The 24,832-nt window shown below is 37.7% G+C and overlaps 1 protein-coding gene across 1 annotated transcript; it reads right to left on the bottom strand.

Moving 5' to 3' along the window:
• Window positions 1-1,631: 1,631 nt before the first annotated feature.
• Window positions 1,632-23,056, bottom strand: ezh2 (enhancer of zeste 2 polycomb repressive complex 2 subunit). Its single transcript, XM_036558603.1, is given in 21 exon segments — window positions 1,632-1,837; window positions 2,155-2,239; window positions 2,325-2,405; window positions 2,507-2,588; window positions 3,487-3,582; window positions 3,714-3,892; window positions 4,638-4,763; window positions 5,846-5,886; window positions 5,983-6,077; window positions 6,214-6,383; window positions 7,755-7,992; window positions 8,363-8,460; window positions 8,551-8,714; window positions 9,515-9,617; window positions 10,250-10,429; window positions 12,123-12,243; window positions 14,548-14,649; window positions 14,651-14,668; window positions 14,910-15,038; window positions 18,102-18,225; window positions 22,890-23,056. Coding segments are annotated over 20 exon segments (2,286 nt in total). The 5' UTR covers window positions 18,219-18,225; window positions 22,890-23,056; the 3' UTR covers window positions 1,632-1,776.
• Between the last annotated feature and the right edge of the window lie 1,776 nt (window positions 23,057-24,832).

Here is a 24,832-nt window from a genome sequence, read left to right as displayed (position 1 = left end):
TCGCCAAACAAAATGGGCTGTAAGATACTTTACAGACTGGCTGGAACAAAACAATATTAATAATTATCTAGCAAAAAAAATGACAACACTGAGCTAAACGGAGTTCGTTATGCTGACGTAGCAACAAGCTGCTTGTTAAGGAACTATAATTTGGCAGAAGGAACTGCTACCATTAAAACATTAAATGCCACGTTCACGGCCCAATTTATTCATTTCTTACTTTATTTAACTGTTGTATAAAAGCAATAGAACACGAGGTCATGTGTTATCACGAGTAACATCACGGCTGTGATGATCTACTGCGACCAAATCACAGCCGTTATTTCGCGATAACACACTTCCTCTCGTGTTCTTTTGCTTAATTACCACCTTAGAGGGCAGCAGTGGGTAATGTTTGTTTATTTGATGTTTGTCCTCTCAAATGTAGCCACAATCTAATTCAGAAATGCTTTCCAGTTTAATTCAACACAAAGAAAGTGACTGATGAATGTAACAACAGTCTAACATTTATTTCAATTTTATTACTTTCAACAATATTCCCTGTAAACATTACAAATCAGCACCTTATACGCTCAGAGGCAGAAAAAGAAACGGGAGTGGTCACAAACCCTCAGGGAAATAAGGACAAAATGCTAGAACAAATGTTTCCAAGGAGAAACAAATTGGTGAACAGCTATCTAACTCACAATAAGAAACCTATCATGTTTATCTGGCAGATCACAGCAAAGGACAGTTCAATAAATTATAATAGCAAAAACTGTTTACAGAGTCTGGTCAAATAAATACGGACAGTTCAAGATCTTCTCATGAACATGATTCAAGGCTGGTCGTATTGCTTTGATTTCATCATGATTCATGTGTTCTCACATTAGATCTGATTGTATTTCGTTCCATAGTTAACAGTACAGGTGGAGGAAGACCTTATCGACTGTCCAGATTCCCCTTCCTACAGTGTCAGGTCTAGCTGAAAGCTGCTCGTTTGCTTTGTTGTCTTGAAAAGACTCTGGAGATTGCAAAAAATAATATAAAACACTGAAAAGTTCCCTGATTTCTACTCCATTTGAAATCTTTGTTCATGCATACAACAAATTAGGTACACATTTACGGACATTTTCGGACATGAAACCGAATAAACAAGTCAGTGTTGGAATTTCAAGGCACCGCAAGTTAGATACTGAATCTACCCTCCACATTTTTTTCTGCAATTTTTTTCCTCATATTTTTATTTTTAATTTTTTTTTATATATATATATATATTTTACAGCAACTGGATGCACTGGCACTCCAGAAAGTACGGAATATCTCTGTATAGAGATGCCTGTGAGATGACATGCAAGCAGAGAAAGTGACTTTGGTTTTCATACAGATCAAAAAAGGTCAATATTGTGATTGAACAAATGCACTATCTGAACACAGCCTGTCTTTTACTGTGAATTTGGTCCAAAAGTACTTGTAATTTTAAAAAAAAAAACAAAAAACAAAAAAAAGGTCCAGGAATATTGGGAGAACAATGGCCCATAAGACACCCATCCAAGAACCCCTACTAAACTTTAAGCTGTAAACAAGTGTGAATGTTCAAGTTACTGTCAAAAAGTGAATCCCAGAGTAAGCCTGTTGGTACAGAGACAGAAAAAGGCTGAAATCTAAAAAATTGCTAAAAATCTCCAAGTAGATACCCTTATCCTATAAAACCCAGTATATGAAAACGTATTGGAAATGCATGTGGAGTGAAAATTCCTGAAGAGTGTAAGGCATTTGTTCCAGAGGTAGATGGCTTCATGGAATTTCCATTTCACGCTCAATGCCCACATACTTTAGAGCATCTGCTTGACTGTATCTGAAAAGAACAAATAAAAATAGTGGAGGATGATGCATTACTCTCACAGCACAAACATTCACACTAAAACAATACTTTAGGGACTGAACCATCACTGGTTTTGAGGGGAAAAAGAGAAATTATGTCTTATCCCCCCAACAAATAAGTAATTATTAACGAAACAGTTTAATATATTTAAAAAAAAAATACTGTGAATTTTTCAAGTTAGCACAAAAAACCCTCAGTGACCAATCTGTCAATTTAGCTTGCAGAAAAATCGTATCCCCACACGGGTTAAAGTAACATGCAGATTGTCTTACTGTGCAGCATAATCTTACCTGTAATCAAAGAAAAGCTCCTCCCCAGTTTGTATGGCTCTTTTGGCAAAAATGCCTATTCTGTGATCCCCATTAACCATCATAACTGTAAACAAGAAGAGAGATGAGTACAGATGCTAAGATCGTCTTTCTATTTATTGTATTAGTGAGCAGCAATTTGGGTTTCTTACCTTTTGCATAGCAGTTGGGGTTCACAGAGTGGTTGGCAAACCTGATCTTGTTGCCTTTCCTTGTTGCATCAACAACAAAATCTATGTTGAAGAGAAGTGTTACATTAAAAACACATTTTTTTTTTTTTCATTACACTTAGATGAGCATAAAGTCTGAAGACATGAAGGGACAGAAGACTTACCATTGTTCAGATTAAACAAGAAACTGCACATGTATTTGTCATAGACCTTGCCTCTGCGGTCAGCCTCATCCTGGGAGATTATCTAAAGAGGGAAATAAAGTTACTTAAACACTATAATGGAAAAACAAGGGACATTTAGATACACTCCTTGGTTCAAATCTAATGACACCACAAAGTCATCATGTCTATGAAGGGGACACTGAAGCACATCAAGTGAATGACCTTTTAAAACCGCTCTGCAGCCACTGGTTTATGTTCTGTGACAGTAATTTCAGAAAGTTGGGAAAGTCTTGTTAAAAAAACAGGTGCCTTTTGGACTAAGGCTGAGTTGGTATCAAAATGTAATACTTTAATGGCACTGAAAAAGTGACTTCAATACCATAAATCTAAAAATTGTGTTATTCAATACCAAATTTCAATACATAAAGCCAGGTATACACTGGGATATTACAAACTGAGCAAAAGCAAGGAGAAGCTGTGTTATAGTTTTGCTAACTTTTGCCACAATGTGCACAATCTCTCTACAGCCTTTTTTACGGAGATAATTTAAGAGGAGGGGAGAAAATGTACTGCAATTTATACCTTGCAATTCGATTCAGTCAAATAAAGCAGTCGGCATATATAGCATAATGTGTTCACTTGTGCAGGAGCAGTTGTCATGATTGTGTGTAGTTTGTGTGCGACTTCGAAAACTCACTTTGTGAGATCTGCTCAAACTGCAAAACAAGCAACCAAAATTTCTCATGGGGAAAAAAATAAATAAATAAAAAATCCTCCTGATCGTCCAGCAGCTCAATTGGAGCGCATTTGGGCAGTTACTCGGGCATTGCTATTCACCTCACATCTCACACTGCACACCCCAAATGACAACCGCTGAAGTTGAAATTTGGGCCAACCCCACACCCACTCATGATTTTTTTTTTTAAAAGGACTCTTGATTCAGCTCAGAAGTATAAAGGGGTAAATAACAATAACCTTACCTCTCCACAGTATTCAGAGATGAACTCATTCTTCTGAACTGGCTCTTTAATAAAAATGCCCCATCCTGCTACATCAGATGGTGCCAACAGTAAGTGCTAAACAAAAAGATTGAGAAGGTCAAGTAACGATAACATTAGAGACATACAAGGTTCAGTTTAATATCCAGAATCTACTTGCTCAACAAGCAACAGAGCTTACATGTGAGTACTATGGCTGAACAACTGACCTTCTTTGCTCCTCTCTGGATGCTGCAGTTCTTGCAGGAGACATTTTTGCTGTCCCAGTGATCTGCAGCTCCACAGGTGAGGCACAGGTCTGGGTCACACTCACGGACAGCCAGATAACACGGACACTGCTTGGTGTTGCACTGGGCCTTACAGCGGCAGCCTGGGAACCGGTTCTGACCTGCACACAGGAGACACAGCACAATGGAATGTTACTGCAAAATAAATAAATAAATAAATAAAAACAACAATAACTATTTATAGTGTACTTTTCATACCACTGGCAGCTCAAAGTGCTTTAAAGACAGATGATAAAGCTTCAAAGTAATAGAGGAAATTATGAGCATTAAAAAAATCATATGAAGCAATTATATGGATCAAATTCTAAACACCCAAAAGAAACATGGAATGACATCATCTGACCTCACCAATTAGGAGCAGAATATAATTGAGTTACACAGAACATATAGAGTAAACTGGTAAAAGAGTCTGCAACAGCAACCTGGTAGTTTTTCATTTGGCTGCATTTTACAGACAAGTTACAGCGTACTGAAAGAATATTTTGGCTGGTACCCACTAAACTCACTGTGGGCCAAAAGGAAAGCATGCAAAGTGACCTAAGCTCGGACATAACACTTACAACAGAAAGTGAAATGCAGACACTGCAGTCAAATGTACTAATAACTGCATGAATTTACTATTTAGAATGTAATATTTAGTAGAATCTCATTATAACCTACAGATTAAATTGGACACGAGTTGATCTTTGAGTTGAAACATGTATTTAGCTTTTTCGGATAATATTCAAAAATGAAAATCGATTTAAAACCCTAGATTCATGCAAGCATTTTTCCATATATACAATTCAACAACCTAATGGAAATCACCTGACAACTGAGTGTGTGTGAGAGAGTGAGTATACTTACACTCTGAGCTGCACTGACAGAATTTCTCACAGAAGTTTTGGGCAGTGACGCAAGGGCAGGAGCTGTCACATGGCTGCCTAGGGTGGTCACATGGTTGGTAGTTGTACACGTGATTGGAGGAGCCATCTGTGTTAACAGCAGAAAGATATAAAGATTTTGGCTTATCCATCATATTCCATCATTCATTTCTATGCATACATAATTATTGATTCTGACTGTTCTCAGTGTTTCCAGCTGGTTTATATTATAGGGTACAAATACACAAAAGTAAAAAAAAATAAATAATAATAAAAAAAAAAGATTATCGATTATGTTAAGCATTTACATTAAACATAGTCATTGAGTTACTTGTCAATTATCTACGATATTCGATTACATCGCTCAAAGTAAATTAAAACAATGGTCCATTATATCAGCTTCACTTACTATATAGGTGCTTTTTGTAGCTCTACAATTACAGACTGTAGTCCACCTGTTCCTCTGCACACTTTGAAAAACAGTGTGAAAGGAAGCCAACAATGATCAGGACCCCCATAGGACCACCACAGAGCAGGTATTTGGGTGGTGGATCATTCTCAGCACTACAGTGACACTGATATGGTTGTGGTGGTGGTGTTAGTGTGTGTTGCGCTGGTACGAGTGGATCAGACACAGCAGTGCTGCTGGTGTTTTTAAACACCTCAGTGTAACTGCTGGACTAAATATAGTCCATCAACCACAAAAAAAAATAAAAATTAAAAATTAAAAAAAATAAAAAAACAAAAAACTAAAATAGCCAATAGCATCCTGTGACCACACATGAAGGACCAGAGGATGACTCACAAAAACTATGCAGCAACTACTGTCTCTGACTTTACATCTACAAGGTGGACCAACAAAGTAGGTGTGTCTAATACAGACGACAGTGAGTGGACATGTGTGTTAAAAAACTCCAGCAGCACTGTAGGGGTCCTGACAACTGAAGAACAGGGTGAAAGAGGGCTAACAAAGTATGCAGAGAAACAGATGGACTACAGTCTATAACTGTAGGACTAAAGTGCATCTATACGGAAAGTGAAGCTGACAAAATGGACAGTGAAGATACAAGGAGGTGTCCCTAATGGGGTACTCAGTGAGTGTATATTTTATATATAAACTAAAAGGGGGAAAAAAAAAATCAAAGCACAAAAATCAACAAGGACAGTTCCCTCACACTAAATGCTACAAACCTTTCTTCAGCTGAATCTTTCGACAGTGAGTGGCCCACAATCTACGACACAAAAATAGAGTGGTTTTCATTGAGAACTCCTATGAATGAACAAATAAACACAAAGCCACTGCAGCAAATATCATTTTGGGAACATGCCTATGTTTCCGCTTCTTCTTCCTTGGAGGTGTGTCTTCATCTTCAGCAGGGGCACGTGCAATGATGCTGGATTCCTTTACCCTGAATTCATACACCTGGCAAACAAATAACACATTTCACCAGCATGTTAAATATGGCTATTTTAGAGTGGGGTTGGGCAATATTTATTTTTCGAAATATTACAAAACAAATTTTTTAAAAGGGCCAATTTAAGCCCACAGGAGACTTTACCTGTCTGCAGGTCTTTGTGCCAATGAGTCGAGCGATGGCGCAGAAGTTGTCGTAGTAAGTGCCGATAAGCACTCTAAAGAGAGAAGCCTCAGCTCCACTCCAATCTACATTCTCAGGAGGTTCTGAGCTCACCTTCAGCTTCACTGGAGTCTGGCAGCGTGAATTCGCCTCTACAGAAAAACATGCACATATACATAAGCATTAACAAAGAGAGTCGAGGAACAGGCCAGACAATATGATCTTAAATGTACACATGGTTGCCAGTTTATTAGGAATACCCATATTGTGCCTACACTCATTGAGCCCATCTACTGCACAATCTTTTAGAACCACTCTACCCCATCCAACATCCACTCACAAGGTATTATTATCAGCACAGTGGTGATTGTTGGTATAAACTTTTTTTAGAATAAGCACTCCTCAAAAAAAGGATGCAAATGATTAATCAATTAATCATTAACCAACTATTAAACAACTGTTTGACCAAAGCTACTGGTTAAAAAAAAATAAATAAATAACTTCCAATAAACAACAGTCCCTATGTGAATATAAGGGTTTAAGTTTAAGTATGTTGTTGAATTGTACATGATGGTGCAACAATCAATTAGTTTTGCTAGACAGGCTACTAAAAAAAAAAAAAATGAAGCAAGCAGCAAAAATAGTGGTGTTCAGGACCACTTTGTTTTAACTTTGGCTACACACTTAAAAATGATGCTTCTTCAAGGGTTATTTAGTAAGGAAAATGGTTCTATTTAGTACTATGAACACTCAAAGAACCATTTGCATGATTACAGGGTTCTTTGCATTGTGAAAGGGTTCTTCAGATTGATGGAAAATGTGCTATAGATGGTTCTATATAGAACCTTTTGGAAAAGGGCTCTATATAGCACCAAAAAGGGCACTTCTATTGTAACAAGCCTGGCATCGTAAGAATAGAAGAACCCTTTTTGGTGCTATATAGAACCATTTAAAGAACGCTTGAAGAACCACCATTTTAAATGTGTAGTAATAAGAAATAAATAGAACTTCAGAACATAGAAATATGAGTAGTTCATATTCCAGTCATTTCATCGACTTTCTGTCCGTGTAATCATGTACATATAGTCAGCCCCTTTGTTTTAGCCAGGTTCAACCATAGGATATGTTTAATCCAGCTTTGTACACGCTGATGCCTGACCCCACCTATCACTACTACATTCCAAGGAAAACTTTTAATCTCCATGTATTAATAGAGAACACAGTTTATGTGTGCACTCATAAGTGTGCATATATCAAGTATTATCCAACAGCTTCAGACATGGCTCATCCAATCAGATTTCAAAACTAGAACTATGTTTTTTTTTTTATTTCAGGCCTGACAATTACAATTAATTGTCAACTAATAACTAATTACGGTCAGATAACAGGCAAAAAAAAAATTGGCCAGAATTTGCATTCTCAAAAAGGTTTGTCTAAAATATAGAGAAAACATGAACATCTGAACTGTACGGCCACACTACAATGAGACATTTAATCAGAACAACCAACATTCCTCTTTGTACCTGAGGAGCTGGTAGTTTCATCCTTCTTGTCATCGTCGTCTTTGTCATTGCAGTCGTTGCTGTCTGTGCCTCCCTCTCTGTCGCTGTCTGTGTCTTTCGTCTCAGCGCTGACGGTGGGAGTGCTCGGCCTACTGCTGCTGTTGGGGATCCTGCCCCTGCGTCTTCCGGCTGAACGCTTCAGCGGAGTCTTCGCTCGCTCGGCTACGACACCCACCGGGTACTCTCTCACTATGCCATCCTGAGAAACGATATAAATAATCCACTCAGTACATTACTATTTGATACAAGACCTTCAGTCCTTAATAAAAAGGACAGAGATCAGAATCAATTCACTGGCCAAGTACATCTGCACACAAGGGATTTGTCCAAAACTGAAACTGGCACTTATGTAAATGGAAGAAAAAGAAATAAATACAATGCACAGCCATAAAGGGGTAAACTAAACATACGGGGTACATGCAAACTAAATGTACAGGGTATTTACAACAATATCGTTGTCAGAACAAAATCTTGCATCTCCAATATGATAAATTTTCATGGGAAAGACCAAAAAAAATATATAATAAAAAATTGCGAACTACAAGGCAAGAAAGTGAAAGTCTGCTTACCTGAACCAGATACATATAGCAGTCAATGCCACACGGTTTGCTGTCCACCATGTTCTCCATATTCTTTCGTTTGTATGTATTTGGAGTTGCATGGAAAGCTGTAACAAACAATCACAATGACATAAAAGCCTTTCTTAAACAACTTCCCCAAACACCTCAAGAAAATGTGGAATGTAGCTCAGACTCACGGTGAAGGAAGCAGTCATATTTGAAGCAGCGCCTACAGAAGAGGGTGTGGAAAGAGTGCAGGCTCTGTTCTCTCTGTACTGACTTAGCGTTTGGTCCGTCAATGTTGGGGGTGCACTCAGGGGGGAGCGCTCCAGGGAGCTGCTGCTCAGTGAGCTCTTTATACCTACACATTGATTAAGGAGCAAGTGTTACTGCTATTCCTTATATGTATTCCTTCATATTTCACCTATTCACTTTACTCAAGTCTTAGCCCACTCCAGTACATTTTATAATAGTGTAAAATATTTAACATAAGGATCAGAGACTTCATCATTACAGCAGGCACACTGACATCACAGCTAGAAAAAGCCAATTCTCACCTAACATTTAGAAAAGTGATTATTGCACAGGTGAACGTTGTACTACATGACAAAATAGACCAAAATACTATTTACTATTCAAATAGCACTGACAGAGGCCAAAGTATTGATATTTTACTGACATTTTATTAGAGATAACAAACATCACTATAAAATACCATTAAGAGAGACGTACAGTCGTGTCAAGAAGAAAAAATTCTTCATGTGTAATGAAAGTTAACGTAACAATATTTCTTCAAAGTATTGCTTCGAAAATTGCCATGTAAATTTAACACAATGCAAAGGGTAACTACAGATTATGCAAATAAGTTAAAATAAGGCAAAAGTGGAGATACGACAGCGACGATATGTTCAATACATAAGGAGGCCCGTTTTGAATGCTCGCATACTACACAAATAAAAGCCTCTGCTAAAAGATGTAAATCTAAGGGCAATGTTTTTGGTTGGTTTGTCCACATCACACTTCAGTTTCGCTTCAGTAAACTCCAAACTACAATGTGGAACACGACTGCAGCAGGTTTACTGTGATGCCTCAGGACACCATAACCAGTTAATAAGAAACCACTTCATAACGAACTGTGTGTGAGACACTTTCAGGACTTACTTCTCTTTGAGTTCTTCTGGTGAACCTTTATCAGGGAACATGGAGGAGATGGCTTCAAAGATTTTATCGGAGGGGAACTTTTTAGAGCAGTCGTTGCCTCGACCTGTAACGACAACACCAGAACACAGGCTTAGAGATCAGGTTTGAGATCAGTCAAAAAACAAAACACAGCCTACAGCCAACATTCAGGCTGAGTGCACATAGCATTTTAAAAAAAAAGAGCACTAAAAGAGATGTGACCACGATTTTTATTACCGTTTTCTTTTAATGTTGAAAAGCTTTATTGTTAAAGAGGATTATCTGATATGAGGAAAAAGTTACAGCGCAAAGTGCAAACACTTCTCCACTGTGGCTAATAATGTTATGCTATGTGAACAATCATGGCTGCTCTAAATAACTCTGCTGACTTAGCGACTGTGTTTAAAATATATCAACCCAATATTTGTTAATTTTAAAAGATAGATTGCAGAGGCATGACAAGCATCTCATTCAATACATGTTAAGGATTACCCTTTGGGAAGTAAGGGAATTAAGAAGCAAAAGAAAAAACAAACAAACAAAAAGACATGAAAATCAGGGCTAATTCAATATGAACCTAAGTTGTAATCATTACACCCCTTACATTCAACTGAGTGACATTTGAAACTTGGAACTGCAAAATCAAAACTATCAAGATTTAGATGATGTATTATGGTGTACAACAATTCAAACCAAATAGTGGATGGCCATCCTTACTCTCGGAGTTGAGAAGGTCCTTGCGAGAATCATCAGCATCATCCTTCCCATCACAGACGTCCATCTTTTCCAGTTTATAATCATGCTGATCCTCTTCATCATCATCATCTTCATTGTCACTGTACTGGTTCAGCGCATTCACCAACTCCACGAAAATCTCGTCATTTATAAAGCCACATTCTATAAAGAAATGAAATTTTAAAAAAAATTACGGATTTTGTCTTAAGTCTCAAAGTACAATCTCAGGACTACAAACTAAGGTAAGTTTATTTCATAGTATTCACAATCATTGTATATTTTTTACTATGAGCTGTATGCATCAAGCTTGTTTTGAGTGGTCTGCTTTGTTCTGAATTACACCAAGTTGAACCTTACACAGGATTCTAGAAACGAGACTTCCAGAAAGGAAATTTACGATTTTATTAGATTTTTTTCATGTATCTTGAACTGCTCAAGCATCCAGCAAACAGCATAGGCTGCAGTTAACTGTCAGGTCTTTGGCATGTTTAAACACAACAAAAGAAAACTAAATAAAACAACTAGAAACAAAGAGAACAGGGACGTCGCTACTTTATGCAACAGAATCTTAATATGAATATAACAATGAACATCCCCCTTTAAATTCAACCAATTCCACCAATTTTTCCACATTTCCACATGGTTCAAATCATTAACATGTAAACAGTCATTGAAATTGATTTGATGTAAAATGTGTGACGTGAAACTTACCGAGTCAGAATTGTTTATTACGGAGGTGAGAGGAACCAGACAACACGAGTGTAATGCCTCTAAAAGCTCCCTCACAGAAAGTTATTGAAAAGGTTATGAATACACTGCCTGATGTCTGAGACATAGTTTTACAAAAGTTTGGCTGCCCATGGGTGCTTAAAGATCGTGACCAGCGGCGAGTCTGGCAGAAATCACTTCCACATTTAATGCAGGAGGCCCCACACGCATAACCCGCAGGTTAGTGCAGCATTCTGGATGGTGGTGGTTCCACAGTGGTGTGGGGTGTGTTCTCACGGCATGGGTTGGGTCCACTGGTCCCCCTAAACACATCACTGACCTGTGACCGCTGCGTGTTACTACTTGGTGACCCTTTGCAGCTCTTCATGGACTTCATGTACCCCCACAATGATGGGACATTCCAGCAGGATAATGCACCGTGCCATCGGGCACAAGTTGTCCATAATTGGTTTGAGGAGCACTCTGGGGAGTTCCGACAAATGGTGTGGCTTGCACGTTCTCCTGACATGAGCCCAATCAAGCATTTATGGGATGTGATGGGAAGATCCACTCACACCTGAGATCCTACACCTACAAATACCATGGAGCTGTGGGTGGCTATCCAGACAGCATGGTTCAACATTTCTCTACACATCTTGTCCACTTGTGAAATCAATGCCACGTTGAGTTGCTGCACTTCACTGGGCTAGAGAGGGTCCTACACAATTCTACTTCCTGTCCCATGACTTTTGGCACATCACTGTAAAAACTCAGAAGACACGTGTAGGTTCACTGGTGGTTTTGGATAGTAAATAAAATGGCTATATTGGTGTTGCAGACATGGCAACCCTGGTCCCATCATCACCATTTCAAAGAAATGGAGTTGGCATGTCTCTCTACATTTAACCATTTCATATCAAACCACTCTGAATGACTTTGTTTACATTTCAGTGATTATTATGAATTATGCAGAAATTTAGAAAAAAATTAGCGGAATTCCCCTTCAACAGAGAAAATCTATAACACAGTGTTAGCATCATGGTGTCCTGGCACAGTTAGTATACCAACCAGCACTGTTTTTATGTTGAACACATTTCTCCCCACATTTAGAAAAATCTTGCTTGTAAGAAATCCTTCTTGCACAAACCTCTATCTCCATGGACTTTTCCATCATAGTTCTTAATAAGCTCTTCAATAAAGGTGCCATCTTGGTCTAGGATTTCATCTCCCATGTAAGGGATGTTGTGTAAAACCGTCTCATCTTCAACCTATAATAATGAATAAAGATTAATCCAGGGAAATAGAAATCTTCAGTAAGTAATTCTAAATCACTTAAGCAAAATAGCACCGTCACCGTTGATCATATTAGTAATCGAATAAGCTGCAGATTAATTTGACAATTAATCGAGTAATCAGTTTTAAAAAGGCAAAAGAATAAAAATGTTACTTAAATAAACAACAAACTATGCATAGCCTTAAAAGACTTCATACTAGGTCTGGGCGACAAGGCAATGTAATCTGATATTGTCGATGATGGACAAGTAACCCGACAGTGATGCTTAAAAGGTGATAATCGGCGTGTTGAAAAACCGACAGAGATTTAAAAAGTTTAAGAAGCTACGTTAAGATTAACTTGAGTGCATGTAACCCTAAAAGAAATGCTGACATGGTTTGGAACTTCAGCTTGGTTCAGTGTGAATTCACTGCAAGAAAAAAGCTAAATGACTAGGTGTTAACATACAGCAGCTAAGTTAGCTTTAGGCCTGTAACATTTAGAAGCAAAGAAAGTTTCTCTGATACCTGTCTACAGCTCGGAAACAGGATCAGAAAAAGGTAACAAATAATATTAAACAATATGTATGCAATGTTTTATCCACCCCCCCTTTATCTACTCTCCACTTTAGACATATCCAATTCAGCCCACCAGTTAGGACTCCCCCAATAATATAATAATAATAATAATAATTTTTATTTATATAGCACTTTTCATGCTGCTGGCAGCTCAAAGCGCTTAACAGACAGGTGATAAAACAGTTATATATTAAATCATTAGTATTTATTTAGAATCAGAAGAAAATGAAAAAAGATCAAATTTGAAGATAAATACCATGAGACGTAGAGTTTTGATTGAATGCTAAGTTAAAGACAAACATTTTTAGATGCTTCTTAAAAGTGAGCACTGAGCTAGACTGTCTAATAAAAGGTGAAACTGAGTTCCACAGTTTAGAAGCATAAAGAGGCCTCTCCATGTTTTCTGTATTTTACAGAGGGTATTTGTGGAAGGCCACTATCTGCAGACCTTTGATTACGTGCGGGAACATAAACAGACAGATACTCTGTGATGTAAGCAGATGCTAGTTCGTTTTGAGCTTTAAAAACTAGCAGCAGAACTTTAAAATCCATCATGAATGATACAGGTAGCCAGTGCAGTTCTTTTAAAACAGGAGTGATGTGATCTCTCTTTTTTGTTTTTGTTAGGACGCGCGCTGCTGCATTTTGTACGAGTTGTAAGGGATGTATAGTTTTGTTAGGAAGTCCAGTAAGAAGAGCATTACAGTAGTCAAGTCTGATTGTAACAAATGCAAGTTTCTCTGCATCACTCTGAGAGAGAAAAGGCCGAACTTTGGCAATATTTCTCCAATGATAAAAAGCTACTTTAGTGACGGTGTTTACATGCAGGATAAAACAGAGCTCAGAGTCTAAGATCACACCCAGGTTTCGTACTTCAGGTTTGGTATATGAAGCTAAAGAACCAACTCATAAATCATTTTTCTCTGAGTTTCTGTACCAACGATCAGAATCACATGATACCACCACTGCTAGGAGGGCGAAAATTAGCACAGGCTTCCTCCGAGACCTGTGAAGCACCATCACATCTTTTTGAACTGCTGCTACCGCAACGTCACCAGACCGCTGAATGCGCTCTGAGGAAAACACGAACCGTCAGTTCTGTTACATCAGCTAACAGACTCCCGGCCACGGACGGCTGTAGTATCACCAGGGATTGAACTCATGATCTCCTGATGATCTGGACGGCTGCACCACTCAGGAGCCCGTTTTATACATTTCTACTGTTAAAACATTTAAAGGCTGTCTGGCAATGTTAGTGTAAATTCTCTGCTGTATCTTCTGAGGAAATGTGTCTGAAGAAGAAAAGCTGTATGGAAAATGCTGCATTAAAGTGCCCCAGAAGTTCAAATAAGTTGAATTCTTCAAAAAAAAAAAAAAAATTCCATTAAAATATAATACTTCATGGTTTTCTAAAAGCTGAACTCCAGGGTGTGTCTGCTATAACAATGGAAAACACTTCTTTTTTTTTATTTGTAAAGCAAGTCGGCATGACTTTGGAAATCATTAATTTAGTTTTGCAGACATCAAAATATTAATACAAATAACACTAAGTGGCGAAGTGTGCATCTAATCTGTTTCTTATTCTAAGAGAGAGCAGTAGAAGAATTCAAAATATTCTGACAACTAATCACTACTGATTCATCAAGAAGGTACATTTTACTCTATTTTTAGTTTAACTGAATAACACTGCCAGTCCTATTTCTGAATATATTTTACCTTACCATAAAATTTTGCTGGAGTGGGGACCATGAATACATCACAGGTACAGATGCTACAGCATTCAGTGTTTTGAGGGGAATGACTTGTTTGGAGAACTCTGCGAAAGCCACTGTCAACCGTGCACTGTAAAACAAGAGTTGTGTTGCGTTTTAAAAAGCTCTGCAAACTTGAGTCATGTAACATTTTAATCACTGGCATTTTTTCCATAAACTACTCAATCATCAAGCCAAGTGTTAAGTACTGAAACGCTAACAAACTATGGCTGGGAAAAACAAACAGTCTGGCATGAATGTTTCCATGTGGAAATGTAGCTTTATCTGAGTCTGTAGCTACAGGAGCTGAATTATGAGGCAAGTGAGCTCACCTCTCTTGTTCCACGTAAGGAGCTCACAGGTGTCATGATATGCACAGGCTGAATTCGCCGCAGTTTCCACTCTTGATTCAGAATGTCAGTGCGCTCCAGAATCTTCTGTCTGTTGGAGTTGAACATACTCTGTGGAGATGAATAAAAAGATACAATCAACTGTTTTGTATTCTTTGCACACATCAACCAATATTATTACAGTGACACAATGAAAGTGATTCATTTTCACAAACTGTATGACAATATCAGTCATATTAGTGTTGGCAGACAATTTAAAAAAGAAAAAATAAAATAAACAAACCGTCAACATACGGCAGATGGTTAGATCTGAATGATATTTAAAGAGCAGAAGGTTCAATGTACTAAAATGTCTTGGTTTTATAAACTTTGCTGCTTTTGTAACCCTCTACAAATAGATATCCATTTTTCTGGTGCTAATTTCAGGTAGATACAACTTGGACATTTCATAAAACGTTTCTGTATCACCATTAGCAGATATATACAGAGACCGGCCATTTCATTAAGCACACCACGTTGTATCCACACTTCACATTTTATCAGCTCCATTTATTGTAAAGGTGCACTTTGCAGTTCTACAATTACAGACTTTAGTCCATCTGTTACTCTACATACTTTATTAGCCCCCTTTTACCCTGTTCTTCATTGTTCAGGACCCTCACAGAGCGGGTACTATTTGGGTGGTGGATCATTCTCAGCACTGCAGTGACACTGACGTGGTGGCTGTGTGTTAGTGTGTTTTGCTCTGGTCCAGTTAAATCAGACCCAGCAGGGCTGCTGGAGTTTTCAAACACTGTGTCCACTCTATTAGACATTCCTACCTTGTTGGTCCATTATGTGGATATAAAGTCAGAGACAAGGGCTCATCTGTTAATGCGCAGTTTGTGTTAATCATCCTCTAGTCGCAGGAAGCTGTTGCCTGGATATTTTTGGTTGGTGGACTGTTCTCAGTCCAGCAGTGTCACTGAAGTGTTTAAAAACTCCAGCAGCACTGCTGTGTCTGATCCACTCGTACCAGCACAACACACACTAACACGTCACCACCATGTCAGTGTTACTGCAGTGCTGAGAATGATCCACCACCCAAATAGTACTTGCTCTGTGAGGGTCCTGACCATTGATGACCAGAGTAAAAGGCGGCTAACAAAGTATGCAGAGAAACAGATGGACTAGAGTCTGTAATTGTAAAACTACAAAGTGGTAAAACTACAAAGTTACTATTTGGTAAGTGGAGCTGATAAAATGGACAGTGAGTGTAGAAACAAGGAGGTGTACTTAATGAAGTGGGCGGCGAGTGTACATGAAAAATATCTGCCATCACCATCGGCCCTGTAATGTTAGTGTATCTCTAGTTTTGTCCACTTCATTCCTAGAATAATTTATGCAAGCTTCAGCAGCTTGTTGTCACCTGGCTACTGTTTTTTAAGGCCACCACAGATGCATGAATAAATAAATAAACATATAAATCAGCTTCTTATGATTTCAATTAATTGGGCAAAGGAAAAGTGCAGTAATTAGTTTTTCCAATTATTAATGTTTAATATTTAGCATTCTGCATTATGTTAAAACACAAACTAACAATAAAAGGACAACAAATAAACAACACAAATAAATCTTACATGGCTCTTTGGTGTTTCCAAAAGAACTATTTCTACTCAAATTCAAATATTTTCCCTTTAATAATTAAACAAAGCAGACTGAAACAGCCATCTACTTCAGACGTTCACAGTCCAAAACCTCAACACAGCAAAACAGTACTGACCTTGCAACATGGCTGAAACAGCCAATCAAAAACAGCAATAACACATCACAGGATCATATTAAAAGGACACCATTTCAAGTGACTAATTTCACAAACAGATGATAAAAACATGGTTTACTGGACGGTTCAAAACCCTGTTCCCTTCAGGTTTTTCAGCTGGTTAAATAGCCAGCTAATGTTAAGAGCCGTTAATGCTTGTACCACCATTTATTCTTAGTTAGCCTGCTGTTTTCATTTTCTCCTCACTTAACTAATTTTACATGGAATTCAGATTCATTTGGGATCCAAAAGATGAAAATGATTATAGAAGAAGAAAGTGAGACGTGCACCGCGATGAAGTTCTTGTGCTTCTAGGACAGAATGAATTGCTACTGATTCACACATACTACTTAATGGCTTGATTTTCATTTCGGTTGATTTCAGTTTGTTAACAGGTCAGTGCTTTCACACAGGCTGTGCAAGCGAAGCAGCACAGCGTCCCAGACGTGGCGCTGAAGCGGTGCTGTATTTAGAGAATAGACCAGGAGCCATTTTTTTTCCCCATGAGCAATTAAAATTACACAGACACCTGAATAAAAACATTAAAAACGTGAATTCTTTCATTAATTTATTAAGGTTATCAATCTAAATACTAGTTAAACATTCCATGCTGCAAACAAATTTCCCAGCTGGTCAACCAGGCTTGAAACATAATCACAAGTCAGAATGTAGCTGTGGGTTAACAAATATACCATGCCCGTTTATACATTGAGCAGATTGCCTGATTAGGCCTGAAACAGAAGGTCTGTTTAAGTTCCTCGCTGCTCCACAGCACAAATGCTGTATGTATGAAAGGCCAGCATGTGAGAGCTGTAGCAGTCATGCTGCCACATCGCTCATGCTGCACAAATGTAGCCTGTGTGAATTAGGCCTTAGACAGGGGAACCATATCTACTTAAACATTAAAAGTCAAAGACACAGTAAAGAATCATAGATGGCAAGATAGATAAATGACAGATATATGGATATAGAAGAAAAAACAGCAATTGAAAAAATATATGAATATGAACTGCAAATATGTTTTATTAAACCTTGCAGCTGATAGAGTATCTAAAATAATATAAGCTGCTAATTTGGCTAGTTGAGCAATCAAATGCGTTGCATGCAACTTTGTTTTTAATTTGCTTCGTCTAACTGTAAATATTGCACGGAAATTAAGTTGTGGGCAACTCAACATGCAACTAGTAACATAAAAGTTCCACTGGATAAAGCCAGCCTTAATGTTTTTCCACTGGCAATTAGTGTAAAACCAAAAGCTATGGAGAAACACTCCACTTTATCGGGTTACAAGATATACTAAAAGAAACCACAGGTGTACAGCTTTTACTCACGCCACCAGTGTAAATTCACTGCATATTGTCCTTCATGCTTACCTTCACCTCATCAGCTCTCCTGAAGCGTTTCAGCTGTCGGAGCCGCATGTACACAGACTTCACTCTCTTCCTCCAGCACACTGGGCCTTTCTCCAATTTCTTCCCAGTCAAGCCCATGGTTTCCCTATAAAAAACACATGGCATACACAGTAGCTTAATGACCTGTAGACCTACAGTCATAGCAAAAGTTTAAACACCCTTGGGCAAACTACATGTTTTGTTGATTTTTCTAAATGAAAATTAAGTTATTCTCTAAAGAGAACACACTTCTGCACATTTTAATGCACAATTACTGTTTATTTGCTGAATTTTACATGTGGGAAAAAATAAAACAAAATGTGGCCATCACAAGAGTTTATAATTCCCCCCCCAAACAAATAGAAACAAATAGAAATTGTGCATTACAATGTGCAGAAACATGTAATTATTTAAACTGGTAGAGATTTTATTAACTTATTTTTCACTTGGGAAAATTGACAAAACATGGCCTGAGGTGTTCCAACTTTATGCACATGCATCATTTTCAAGCTTATTACAGTATCCACAATTTAATAAATCCATATCCTAGGACAACAACACCAATATTCACTTTTATGTCCGTATACCTTCCCTAACAGCAAGCTGTCCATTTCTGCCATATTGTAGAACTCCATATCTTTGGAAAGGAAACGCGGCAGACGCTGACTAAGCGTCAAAGAACACTGACAAATTCGCAAGTACAGCTTTCTGGGCAAGTTCATCAACGCTTTGCATCCAAACGTTTTACAAAAAAAAAAAAAAGTGGAAATTGAACACAGAAAAATGTCACAGTAAAAATAGAAATAGCCATCTGCATGTCTAACATCACTGCTGAATAAAAAACATTGAGTCAGACAAACAGGATAAGTTGGGTGCCAAATTAAAAAGTCACACACTGAGTTTCTTATGCAACGCACAATCCAAAATGAGTATTTATGCACCAGAACAAGCTGTACAAATATTAATGAAAATAATATTTGTACAGCGTGTTCATCTGTTCCCTATTTTTGTAATGCCATTTTCTCAAAACAGCCGTGATTGCATAAGCTACTCTTCTTTATAAGCCAATGTGAACGGGAAATCATAAGACATGTTCTTTTGTACCATGAGGTAGTGAAACAGTTTTAGGGAGGGTCTCTGAGCTAGATCAAAAATCAGAAGATGTTTTAGAGGTGGGACTACAATCCTTGCATTTTGATGGTAGATCATGGAAGAGTTTTGTCTTTTAATTTTAATATGACACGACAAAAGGCAAAAAAGGTCCATTTTGTTTTCAGATTTTACTTTTTTCACATTTTAACTGAGGTACACCACCCATATTAAAAATTACCAAACTATATTCAGTATTATTACATATCATTGCTGTCGGGAACAAACCTTGTATCTCCATTTTTCAATACAATTAAAAAACTTCTTCCATTTACATTGTGGGAACATTTAATAATGAAGAGACCAATGAAACAGTTTTTTTCCTTTTCTCCTGAAAAATGTTTTGGAGAGCAATGATATGCTACATGCAAAATAATCCCTTTACATGCTTCACTTTATTTCTTCATATATACATTTATATCTTGACCTGCTATAATTTTATTATTCCTAGTTCCTTTTTAAGACTCTTGCTTTGTGTCTGTACTGTAATTTTGCTTGCTGAGTTACTGTTTAATGCATTATTTTATTTTGGAGTGTAAGTCTGAGACTGAAAAAGGCAAAAATAATGAAGGCTAGCAATGTTGTCATTTCACATTGCAAAATAATCTAAAATATATAGGTTACATGAATAATGTCATTCGCTGAAGCCACAGCAAAACACTGCAGTCATTTCACACCAGAAGAGTGAGCATATAAAACCCACTGTGTATATTACTAAGTACTGACATCTACTACTGATGCAATAATCTGGGCAAAGAAAGCAAGACAAGGCAAAAAAACATGCCAAGTGTAAACTGTTATTAATAAATAATAGTGATTTTCACACTTGATTTCATACATTTGTAACTTACATCATGCAACTCTGGTATTCATAACTAAAAGAAAACTAGCCTCATTTGTCTGTCTACTGATCATATTCCATACACAATGGCAAAAAAGCCACATCTTAGGGCAAACAAGGGGAATTAACTGTTAAAGATCATTAACGTCACTGATTAAGCAAGAGATTCTGAGAAAGACAATCATTAACAAAATAGCAACAATCGCTCTCAAACATCAACATGAAAAAAAAAACAGCTGCAGCATGACAAACAAGTACATAATTAAAAGCGTAAAAAAAAGGGGAAAAAAATCTGAGAGAATTTAAATGCAGAGATCACATAACATATAATAAGGATACTCCTTATGTCTGCCCTGTATGTAACAGCTCTTTCTGTAAACACTTCAAAATAGCTTCTACGATGTAAAACACTATGCAGAGAATCAACAAACAAATCTGTGCAAGCCCTGTTATTTCTGGCACAGCTATATCTATCTCACAGACACAAGAAAGGTTTCTCAGATTAAGATTTATTTTAATCCCACAGCTAAATTTAGTATCATAAAAAACAGACACAGAGTTTGTTCTGAAGTGATGAAATTTTGTATATTTACTGAAACTTGGGAGAACATTAATTCTTCTACTGCTTCTCATACAGAAAAGAAATACATGGAAAGTATATTTACCAGATACGTCTGAAATGTATGAAAAAAAAAAAAAAATTGTTTTTACTTTAGTGTTTGGAAATCATTCTGGAATCAAACAATTCGTTTGAAATGTATCTTAAATATAAAATAAAATGCACGTATCTGTTTTTATCTGGGTTTGTTAAAAATCTAGTCTCGTTTGACCAAAAGACTCAATTTAAATTGATAAGTGGTTAAAACAAATAATATTCAATATGTTCTTCAGAATTGTGTTCAGCCAAGCTCTCTTCAATATATACACGTATATGTGTATAAATTAATACATACATGAACTGAATTTAGTATTTATAGTTAACATAACCGCAACGCTGCTATATTAGCTTGAACGCTAACTAAAGCCGCTTTTCCGCTTCACGGTACCAGCTCGACTCGCTCTTTTGGTTTTGCACTAGGCAAACCTGGTACTGGGGACTGTTTCGAGTACCATCTCCGTCGAGGTTCCAAGCGAGCTGAGTCGATACCAAAAGGTGACGTAAAGACGAGACAGACTACTGATTGGTCGGAGAGAGTCGCTAAACACATAACGTTACGTTAGCTACCGGGCTAGCGCGCTCTCCTGCGTCGCATTTGAGCAACCAGAATCGTCTCGTCTCCGTGTAGTATTTCCTAAACTCTCCTGGTTTATTTCAGCAGTATTTTGTCTGCTGCCATCAACCTTTTCTGAACAAAATTTTGTCTCCTTCATGTCTCGGCAGTTTCACGCGGCGTCGCTATGACGACCAGTCACACTGAGGGTCTCTATATCTGCGGTAGAAAAACGAAGTAGCTGGTACCAAAAGCGAGCAGAGTCGAACCATGCAGTGAAAAAGCGGCTTCGGTTCTGCTTTTTTGAATTAGATGTTGCTGGTTAGCTGAACCTGCTAACCAGTTAGCATTCACCATAGAGACTTCCTTTCTGTACTTGGCTTAACCGCCACGGCTGTAAGACAGTGAAACTTTTATCCACATTGACATGTTGATCTTCCTGCCTACAGGGGTCCAGTCCTTAGTAACCCATTATTGTCCACATCTGAATTTTTTTTACATTTTCTTTGGTCCATGTTCTGAGCTTGCTTGTGTACAAATCTGAAGACTTGTTTTAATTACTCAAACCTAAATACTAAGTCTTATGGTCACACGAGATTACTCATGTTTAACAAAACAACAGAAAATACAAATTTGATTGTGAGCAAAAAGTATCAAAATGCTAGGCAATAAAATAAACGAATGGGTAATGTTGGATGTTCACCCAAGGTATAACTAAGTAGTTATATAACCTACACTTCCATCGCTTTAGTTACAGCAATCAGAACAAGTTCTGTGGCAATTTGCCACAATGCAAATCTGTAGGACAAGAATGGGTTAACTACAGCGACCGTGTTTCTATGAGCAAACGCAGCGCCCGAGTAAGATAAAGATAAGCTTCCTTATTTTCTGACTTTTTCCTGTAGCTAAATACTTTCCTAATATAAAACGTAAATCAGAAAACATAAAACATAAAAAACACAATGTGACTTCTGTGGGGCAGAATATACTAACAAACTCATCTATAAGTAAACCTACATTATTTAAAACATCGTCATAAATGAGCAGATATATAAACAGATAACGCAAGCCGCCTGTGTCAGTCTGGCTATTTCTGACAGGTTTACTTATAACTTAACTGCGTCTCCCCCAAACTGAGTCAGTTCGCCACCCACTTTCAAATTCATATCTCACTGGCTAAAAGGCAGAAGTAGCTTAATCGTTGGTCTTAATCATATTTAGTGAATATATTAATTTACCATTAACACAATGTTTCCATCAGGTTCATAAGGTCCACTTATCAACACTCATCGTTAGCATAGCCACCAAGACTGAAAGTCAAAACAGTTTAATTCAAACATTTTCACACATTGCTCGCCTACCTGCAGGAGTCCAGTCCACATTAAACAGAGTGATATTTTTGTTTTCTGTCAGAAATTGTAAGCGATCAGGAGCAGATGAGAAATGAAGCTGAAGCTATAGCTAATGCTAACGCTAACTCCGCTAACACTGAAGGGAGGCGCTTTCTTTCTTTTTTTAACCGATACCGGTTAGCTGACAAGCAACTCGGGCTGATAAACGAAAACTAACCGCTTCCTTTCGCCGCCTCTGAACCAGTCCGATATCCTCACACTCACGACTTCAAATTAAACCCGGGCTTCGGTTCAATTAAGTCCGTTTTTTGTCAAATAATCGCCGGTATTCCCGCTCTAACTCTGCCCGCTCTCCGCGGTTCTCTCTCCGCCTACTGCACAGCCGCCGACCGCCAAACGCATGACCCAATCAGAATCCACCGCACTCAAGCCTCTCACAGACGCGGACTCCTATTGGCCATAGCGTGCCCGCGGACTGTCCAATCAGACGAGGTTCTGCAGCGGGGCCCGGAGTGGGGAACATGTGGAGAAACTCTCTTTGTTCTTCATTTTCAACAAACGCACAATTTTGCATTATAAACGGTCTGAGCTCGTTTATATCTGTTAACGACATTTCTCAGGGTAATTTTAAGCCACAACTAAGGGTACTGTTTATACCACATCATATGCTATCGTAGTGTATCATAGCAGTACAATTATGTATTATTAATGTATTCATGTAATTTCTTAATATCATTCCAGTATTATATCAGCACATTAGAATAACACAAATGTACGAATTCCCTTTGGTGAGCACTGCTCTCACACGAATTAAATGCCAAATTTCTCTTACATAAAGAGCCTAATAAGGGGTTGGTGTAATTCGAAACTAAAGACTGTAGTTTTGTTTGTATTGCGTCGATGTAAACATCATCGGGTCGTTTTCTATCCATGAATTTCTGCTCTTTTCCTTTGGACTCACTGAACTCAGGTCAACCGGTTCGTCAAGACCCGCCCACTTTAATGCGTAGCTATACGTCAGCGTTCCATATAAATGCAGTAAAGCCATTTTATGGGGATTAACAGCTTTAGTTAGGGAGGAAAAACCTTCATCCTTTCACCCCCAAAATCGGGGGTAACCCTCAACTCAGAGTTCTAGCAAACTGCTGGCTTTCGTCGCCTCATACAACAAACACTATAATGTCCATTGAGCTTATTGGTTAATTATGGAACATCAAGTGTGCCACAGTACACCTGAAAATACAACTAGAAATGGAAAAGTGAACTGAAATTGTATTTCCTAATTGTCTTTTCCACTTGGCCGTCCCAGGTTTTTTTTTTACAGCAACAAGATCGTGTGTCAAGAAAGAAAAAGAATAAAACATAAGCATTAAAGATTATTTTTAAGCCTAGATGTATAGCTACTCTCCAAAAGATTACCGAGAAATGTGTTTCTGGAGATGATTTAAATGCAACACTGTAGAAACAATAATAATAATAATGTAGTTACCCTTTTATCAGTCAATGTAATTGTCTCAATGGGATAATATAATAATATAAATATTTCAACACTTAACCTAATGGGTTTTTTGTTATATAGATTTTTACAAATAAATAATCAATAAATTTTGCAACGTGTTTATCATAACTCATGAGTTAAAGGGCCCCTATGCTACATTTTCCACTTTTAACGTTTGTGTTATGAGTCATATTTTATTTTAGGCCGTTTTTAAGCTTTCTTTACCTATTAGAATTTAACAGACTTGTTTTTTTGTTTCTGTGCCTTTAAGACTGGTGTATTTAAATGAGCTCTGATCTGATTGGCTGCTTTATATTGTGCCTCATTCAAAAAGCCATCCAGGCAATACTCATTATCACTAGCTGTGAGTGGGTGGGGCTAAACTGCTGCAGGCTAAACAGACAGAAATTTGTAAATGCATTGTTTTTTTCATGACATCACAAAAGCAATAAATAAAAAGAAATCTCAGATGAAATGCAGTTGAAATGTAAACTAATATTTTATATTACTCCATTGTATAATTTTGTATTTGTCACAACACTGCTGGAGTCTTTGTCAAAGCACAATAACCACTTATTGATGCAGGCAGAATGATTTCTTGTCATCTGACCACTTAAATAAAGTGGCCAATGAGGGTAGTATAACGTGGCCTAATAGTGGCC

The sequence above is a fragment of the Colossoma macropomum genome, unplaced genomic scaffold (assembly GCF_904425465.1).
Source record: "Colossoma macropomum unplaced genomic scaffold, Colossoma_macropomum, whole genome shotgun sequence".
NCBI classification, from domain to species: domain Eukaryota; kingdom Metazoa; phylum Chordata; class Actinopteri; order Characiformes; family Serrasalmidae; genus Colossoma; species Colossoma macropomum.
The sequence above is the reverse complement of the archived record's forward strand: the minus strand, read 5'-3'. Positions and strand labels throughout refer to the sequence as shown.